Source organism: Quercus robur, chromosome 3 (genome assembly GCF_932294415.1).
Source record: "Quercus robur chromosome 3, dhQueRobu3.1, whole genome shotgun sequence".
NCBI classification, from domain to species: domain Eukaryota; kingdom Viridiplantae; phylum Streptophyta; class Magnoliopsida; order Fagales; family Fagaceae; genus Quercus; species Quercus robur.
Window position 1 is genome coordinate 31,407,051 of NC_065536.1, and position 8,636 is coordinate 31,415,686.

The 8,636-nt window shown below is 30.2% G+C and overlaps 1 protein-coding gene across 1 annotated transcript; it reads left to right on the top strand.

Moving 5' to 3' along the window:
* Positions 1–1,344: 1,344 nt before the first annotated feature.
* LOC126717782 (probable xyloglucan endotransglucosylase/hydrolase protein 28) lies at positions 1,345–4,475 on the top strand. Its single transcript, XM_050419673.1, has 4 exons — positions 1,345–1,819; positions 1,936–2,036; positions 2,542–2,750; positions 3,663–4,475. The coding sequence occupies exons 1-4, from the start codon at positions 1,630–1,632 to the stop codon at positions 4,165–4,167; spliced, it is 1,005 nt and encodes a 334-aa protein (XP_050275630.1). The 5' UTR covers positions 1,345–1,629; the 3' UTR covers positions 4,168–4,475.
* Positions 4,476–8,636: the final 4,161 nt, after the last annotated feature.

Consider the following 8,636-nt stretch of genomic DNA (forward strand, 5'->3'; position numbering starts at 1 on the left):
TTAACTTCATAATATTTTGTCACATAAACTTGTAATGTCTCTCATAATTTACAATTTTACACATCATGATTCTATTATATTTTTTAACTAATTTTAAATTACTATATTTTTAATTTAAACCATTCATTAAAAATAAACAAAATGGTAAAAGATATAATTCCTTATAGATAGACAATCATAATTAATGCATATTAACGCATCAAAAATAAACAAATACATATTAATAATTACCATATTTATTAAATTTTATATTTAGTCAACAAATAAATAAAAGATAGAAAAATTTGTTTGCTAAACTGTCCTATGCACTGCATTGATGAGAAAATGAGAAAGGCATATCACAAAACCTTTTTTGTTTTTTTGTTTTTATTTTTTTTATTTTTTTAATAGGACATATCCCAAAACCTTGAAACTTGTAAGAGGTTGTTATAATTTACATTCAATTTTTTATTATTTATTTAATTATTACTACTGCTCATTTAAGTTATTCTTTTATTGAAACTTAAAAAGTTGGAAAGTTAAATGGATTGTAGTTTAATTGGCATTCCCCCCCCCCCCCCCCCCCCTCTTTTTATTAATAATTAAGATAGCTAATAACAACCAATATTAATTTATCACCACAAAAGAAAGGGTGAGAATTTTTTTAGAAACAAGAATAAGACATTAGTGTGGCCTTATTATAGCAGTCTTGATGAAATGATGGTTTCATAGATAAATTTTAAATTGGAAAAAATAAAGTGGAAGGTGGGATTAAAAATCAAATGAATAGAGAATTAAAGGAGAAAAAAAAAAAGTAGAATAAGAGATCTAGGATTTAAACATAATCTACACCAAAAATTGATTAATGTCTTAATTTAAGAATAAAAAACTATTACCAAAAGCAGATTACATAAGATGAAACTCTCATAAAAAAAATTAAGGGGGAAAAAATACATGCATTATTTTTTTTTCCATTTTTGCCCAATTGGCCTGAAGGACATGCTGCTTTTCTGAGTAATGAATTCATGCACTTTGCTCTGTCTTCATGACAGAGCCAAGTGCATGACATCAAAAAAATGAAAGTCTCCTTAACCAGACTGAAAATTATTAACACAAACCAATTAAAATATATATATATATATATATATATATTTAAAAAGCCAATCATGGATATTAAAAGATAACAAATTCAAATTAACAATAATCACGCCGAAAAAGAAACCCCTCTAATTCCTCAATTACTAACAAATACAGAAAAATAAAATAAAAATATATATTGAAATAAAATAAAATAAAATAAAAAAGAAAAGGGAAAAACCCTGTCTACATATGAACAGCTAGCCAGCTCTCTCAAATTCTCATCACCTCTCTCACTCTGCCACTCAACAATAAAAGGGACCTCTTCCCTTTCCCACTTTGTCTTTCCTTCTCGTTTTTAGCCTTTTCGCTTCTCAACACCTCTCTCCCTCTAGATTGAGACGTCACATAACACACCTCTCTTTCCTTCTTTAGCACTCTTCTTTCTTCTTCTTCTCCCTTTTATTATTATTATTATTATTATTATATATATAAGTCAGAAACTCTCACACACATACACACACAGAAGAAAAACAAGAACTAAAGGATCACATATAATAATATAAAAAAAATATGGGGTTCTCTTATCTGGGTTTTCTTGTAATGGTTTGTTGTTTACAACTTGTGGTTCTTGTTTCTGGGTCAACCAAGAATTTGCCAATTATCAACTTTGATGAAGGGTATACTCATCTCTTTGGTGAGGATAATCTGGCTGTAGTTAGAGATGGCAAATCGGTTCATCTTTCTCTGGATGAAAGGACAGGTTGTTTGTTGGACTTTTTACATAGTTTTGGCGTGTTATATGGTTTTGATTTTTTTTTTTTTTTTTTTTGCCTTTTGAAACTTTGACTGATTCTTTGGCTTTTTGGTGGTGTATAGGCTCTGGATTTGTGTCACAGGACCTTTATCTTCATGGCTTTTTCAGTGCTTCCATTAAGTTGCCTGCTGATTACACTGCTGGTGTTGTTGTTGCGTTCTATGTGAGTTATCATATTTTCTATTATCTCGTTCAAAAATACCCTGAAATTGTTTTTACTTTTTTTTTTTTTTTTTTTTTTTTTTTTTTTTTTTTATCTCCTAATCTGTGAAGATTATGTTTAAAGTTAGATTATTTTAGAATTTTAAGCAAAACCCAGATTTTATTTTTTGTTTTGGGATTGATTTACAAGGTTTTTAAGTGTAAAGATGGTTCTTTTATGTTCAAGCTGAATAACCTCATTAACCAGAGCAAGATGATTTTTTGTTAAAGCCAACATGGATTTCTCTTTAATCTGTTTTTATTTTCATCTTGAGGTCATTAATAACAGACCAAGTTCAAATTTTGGGATCAAACTGATAACACTCAGTGGAGAATTTATTACTAGATTGTCACTTCCAGTGCATAACAAAGTTTTTTTTGAAGTTGGAAGATTTTGTTAAAAGTTTGAACCAGCAAAGTCATTTGCTTTTCTTATTCAAGTTTATATTGTTATATTGTGATTACAGATGTCGAATGGTGATATGTTTGAGAAGAACCATGATGAAATCGATTTTGAGTTTTTGGGTAACATCAGAGGCAAAGATTGGAGGATTCAGACCAATATTTATGGCAATGGAAGTACCAACATTGGCAGAGAAGAGAGATACAATCTCTGGTTCGACCCCGCAGAAGATTACCATCAGTACAGCATTCTCTGGACTGATTCTCAGATCATGTAAGCATAAATCATCCATACCCCACACAACATTTTTGGTTTCTCTTTCGCTTTTTTTTTTTTTTACACAATTTTAGATTTGTACAACTTTTTTAGATATCTTCTCTGACAAACAAAAGCTTTTTATGAGTTGGTTTTTACATTTATTCACTAATAGTTTCGTATTGTGAAGTATTGAAATTGCTTTTTAAGATGTTTGATGTGTTTGTTGCCTATGTTCTCTTCTCTGCTACAAAAAACAGAATCTGCTTTGGTTTTTTTCTTTTTTCCTTCAATTACTAGATGCCCCTGTTTCATTAAACTTATGTTTCCTTTAATAGCATTACTTATTGATCTAGTTGATGCTCAGTTTGGTTACTTAAAGAGGTCAATGACAGATCAGAAGCTTTGAATTGTATATTTTGTAACTTCATATGTTTTGATGTGATCGACCCAAAATCCACTTATATGGGGTGAATTTATAGACTAGGGAATCAAAAGATCCAATAATTTTTTCTGGTTAGATTCAAATTTTATATATTTTTCTTTATTAGTTATCTCTGCAACTAGTTTTGAGGATAAAGTTTTCGTAATTTAGCTGGAGCGTTCTAATACCTCTGTAAGTAGAAATTTCAACTTTTCCTTATATGCTAATAATAGTTTATAAAAGTTATTGTCAAAAAAAAAAAAAAAATAGTTTATAAAAGTTCACACTTTTGTTTTGTATGTATCATACCTATCTAATTTTAATTTTTCATCTATTGTTATAAAATATATATTAAATAAGATAATATCATATCTTACCAGTTAAAAATTAAGTATGGTACATACCGACAAAAAGTTGCATACTGTCGAATATATAAATCAGTTTAGTGTCTGTTTGGATTTTTGAAAATTGATAATATCCTTTTTGTGTCTGTTTTTTCATTGCAGATTTTATGTAGACAATGTTCCCATTAGAGAGTTTAAGAGAACAGAATCTATGGGTGGTGACTTCCCCTCTAAGCCAATGACTTTGTATGCTACAATATGGGATGGTTCTGATTGGGCTACCAATGGAGGCAAATACAGAGTAAACTACAAATATGCCCCCTACATTGCGGAGTTCTCCGATCTTGTCCTTCACGGCTGTGCCGTTGATCCCATTGAACATATGGCAAGGTGTGACAATGCTGAAGGTACAGAAGGAATTCCTACTGGTGTCACACGGGTGCAAAGAATTAAAATGGAGGGTTTTAGAAAGAAGCACATGACATATTCTTATTGCTATGATCACATTCGGTATAAAGTTCCCCCATCTGAGTGTGTGATTAATCCCCTAGAAGCAGAGAGACTCAGGACATTTGACCCTGTTACATTTGGAAATGGCCGACGCCACCATAGTAAACGACACCACCATAGCCGAACAAGCCAGGCCAAGGTTACTTCTTCCATTTGAGAAGGCTGCTGCAACATTTATTATGTCATGCGGACATTATTGTCATCTTGATTCCCTTTCTGCTTCATATAGCTGGGTCAGTTTTTTTGTGTATAGAGAGAGCATAGGTTTATTGATGGTGATAAAGAGTATTATATGGTTCATGGTGGTGGGTATGTATGTGTATAGTTCATACCTTTAGGTTCTCCCAGTTATTTTATCATTGATGATGGATGTCTTTACAAATTGAATTTGGAAATGATTTCTGTAACTTAATAGACACACCCCTCATGGGTTCAATAAATATTTAGTATATGGAGTTACTATTATATGTTTGTGTTAGGTGGGGATTCCTGTTGTTTTATTGCATTGCTATTGTTTAACTATGATAGTCAAGTATGTTTTATGTTATTTTAATCATTCCCTTGTATAGTACTATTATTATAGTCCACTAAATGAACCTTGAGCATGTCGAACTTGTTTTTATATGTGTAATTTTCAAAATTCAGGCCCTTTGGTCTGTGTGTCATTTTCCTAAGGCCAGAGTTGTCATCTTCAGAGGGCAATTTTTGTCAATAGTAAGTGGAATCCCATGTCAGTTGAATGTGACAAATGGTGAAACAGAAGTGGGTACAAATGGCAGTATGTACCTTCAGTTCACAGTAAAAAAAAAGTTATAAGGCCTGAAACAAAGAGATCTCGGTTTCAAAGTTGTCTTTAAACTTTGTAGAGGGGGAGGAGACAGTAGGGGGGGTCTCCAGGTTATGGATGGGAATTTGTTTTGTTGTTGTTTTCTTCCCTCAGTTCCAAAAAGAAAAGAAAAGCAAAAGATGGGACTGAAATGACATAAAGAGTGGAAATTTACCTGCATTCTTTGGTAAAAGGAAAATAAAATTTTGAGTTATATCAGACAGATTTTATGTGTTGAAGGAAATTTTGTGAATGAAAACTTATAAGAGAACAGATAAACTTTTGGATTGTTGGTAAGATTATGATTAGAATGGTAACTTCATTGTTTTTTTTTTTTTTTTTTTTTTTTTTTTTTTGAGACAGGTAACTTCATTGTTGGTAATGAAATATGTTTTAGTAGAATAACTATAAATATGATTAAAACTAAAGATATATATATATATATATATATATTTATGATATATCTTACTCATATAATTAGTTTTTTAAAATAAATATTTTTTAAATTTGACATTATTTTTTGTTAAAGAATAGTTATGGAAAAGAGATTTTTTTTATGATTTTTTATTTTTATAATTGTAAGTGCATATAGAATGTTGTATTTTTTGAAATATATTAAATTTTAAAATTAATACTCAAACTAACGAATAACTATTATAACATTTTAAAATGTTAGTCCTTAATTTAACAAATTGCTAGTTCTAAGGAAAAACTATTTTTATGTAATAAAAATGCAACAATCGAATAGCTATTCCATATGTATAACCATTCCATTACACAATCTACCAAACATGTTAAAATCATTCCCCCCTTCCTCTCTCTTTTACAAATGGTTCATTTTCCTCTAACTCAAACCTCCATCTTGAAAACAAGAAAAAAAAAATTTAATTGCCAGATTATTTTTTATTGATTAAACACTTTTATGCTACAACTCTAATGTAGCAAACTATGAATGTCTATCTATTATTTTCACATAGACCCACCATTATTTCTCCATTACTCACAATTTATCACATCAGAATACGTTGAGGCAAAAATTATGGCACATAAATTGTGTCCATATATTTTTTTTTCTTTCGAAAACAAGCGAAAAGTCAAAAAAAAAGAATTTTCATGAAAGTAATATTACAAACTAACTAAAGGGAGACAGAGAGTATAAAGGACTCCATTCAACCTATTGTGTAATTTTTGGGGGGAATAACTTACACTTTCTATCTTTGGATCCATTTGTATACAACTTATTTTTACTAAAACTGAAAACACGGTAGCAAAATAATTTTTAAATGTGTAAATAGTGTCATAAGACCCATGAACAGTGTATGAACAGTGCATTTTGTCTCCTGCACAGTAAATCCATGTGATTTTACTGTTCATACATGCTAAAAAAAAAAAAAAAAAAAAAACGTGAACATGGATCCAAACACTCACTTAATCTTTCATCTAATTACAAGGTCTCTTCCCAATCTAGTATGATGTGAATACTCTAATATCATCTAATCGAATAATACATACAAGTGTTACTAAAAAAATAAAAATTGGGATAGGAACAGAAATGGCATGAGTTTTCAAAGGCTTTTATTTCAAGCTCAATACTACTCAATGACAAGTTGAAAAGCTTTCAACCTATGTGACCCAAAAACACTAAAGCAAAAACATTAAGCTAAATTTTCCAGTTTGGGGGGCCAGATAAAATGCGGAAAGCTAATAATGGAGACTAAAAGAACATTGCTTTTCATAATAATCTTCTTCAAATTTAACAACCATACCCCACTTGCAGCTCTCTTTCATTACTGGTTCATTTTTTTTTTCTTCTTTTTTTCATTATTCTTTCATTACTAGTCATTAGCTTAATTGCTAAGCAATGTACATAATTTATGTCTGATATTGGCCCATTGTCATATAATTACCTTTTAGACTCATTTACAACATACCAGTGTTTCAATGCCAAAACAAAGAAATAAACAGTAATTGTTAAAAAAAAATTTAAGCATAGAAAAATAAAAGAATCCTCACAAATTGCTTTCTGGCTAGATATTGAGGATGGAGACTGAACTATCTTTCCATATTCATCTTCTTTAAATTTAAAAACCATAGTAGACTTGTAGTTGTAGTTGTAGCTCTCTCTCTCTCTCTCTATTGGGATATATATTGATAGATGATGCATCTAAAATCTTGCATTCTCTTTTACTATAAAATAATTTTTACTATTAAAAAAAAAAATGTTGAAGAAGAAGTCAAGAACAAAACTCACTCATCAATTCAAAAGGAATAAAAATGGTACAAATAATTGCCTTGTCAAATTCCAAAGGCATGTTATTTAGTATTAAATAACACTATTTATACATTATTGTCACAGGTCAATTCAGATTGTTATTTGGAACCAGCTGTTTGCAAATGTTAGCTATATTTTTAGTACTAGTATATTTGGTCAAAGCTACATTAAGCACTCAAAAAAACAAAATTCAATGAGTTGGGCCCACTTTGGAGTTGTTGGGCTTAGTTTTGGGCTTATAGATTAAAAGATTGTTTGGCATCGAAAATAGTAGCTGGTTTTACATTCTGGCATCATGTGCATTCTGGTTCTGAGTGTGGCTTCTTGAATTCTTCTAGTAGAAGCAACTAGTATTTTATAATCAAACACAGAATAATGCCACAAAAGTACTGAGAAAATATAAATATTCAGAATGAAAACTTATTTTTGAGGTTGGTTCAGATTCTTGACCAGTCATTTTTGGCTGACTTTGATGATGCATGTTTTGCCAACTTATTAAACAAATGTTGGTGAATAAGATCCTTACTGTCTTGGACTACTAAAACATTTGCATATCAATCTGATTATCTGACACAACCAAACATGTCTGTAGCATTATGTTGTTCTGTAAACTTATAATTATCACACACATAAATTAAACAATCTTTACCAAACTTTCACATGTCATATGTAAACGTTGCGTTTGTAATTTTGCATATTCCCCCACCCCATTTTCTTTTTGATTTCTTTATAACGGCTAGCTTATAAGTTAGTAGATGATTATGGGAATCTTTTAAGGACAGGATATGATTTATGGTTTTGAGAGAGAGAGAGAGAGAGAGAGATTTGACTTTTTTTTTTTTTTTTTTTTTTTTTTTAATTTTATTAAAACAAAAAAAAAGTTGGTGAGGGAAACTAAAGTGACTTCTCTATTTAGATGTTACCATAATTTTTTTTTTTTTTTTTTTTTGAAAAAAAGACGTTACCATAATATCATCTTAGTTACTATGTCCAAACCTACAAGCAAAGGAATAATAAGTTATAATTGTTATCTTAACCTCCAATCATGTTTGAAAAGAAAAGAAAAAGAAAAAAATCCGTGAAGAAGTTTATTTAGTACTCAAAGTCAACTTTCAACATGTGTAAGATTGTCTTTATGAGTTCAACCATGAAGCGAAATTCAATGAGCATGAAATTAAGTGGACTTAAATTCATAGTTCTGAACTCTGAAGGAAGATGTTGAATTTATATTTTTTGTGATGATGACCAAGAAAACCCTACACTCACGACACGGGTACTTGATGATATTTCTTTTCAACCAAAATTCACTACTAGTTCTTAGCCCACAAACAATATAAATTAAAGCCCCCCCCACCCCCAAAAAAAAAAAAAATGCAAAAGAAAATCAAGTAGAAAAGAGAAAAGGAAATGCATATTCGTTTGGTTGTTGTTTAAAGGTTTCCCATGCTTCCAATTTTGTTTGGCTAATCTATGAATACATGAAGTTGTTACAGATAACTAATCAATTTGCACGTCACTTGCCAACCTG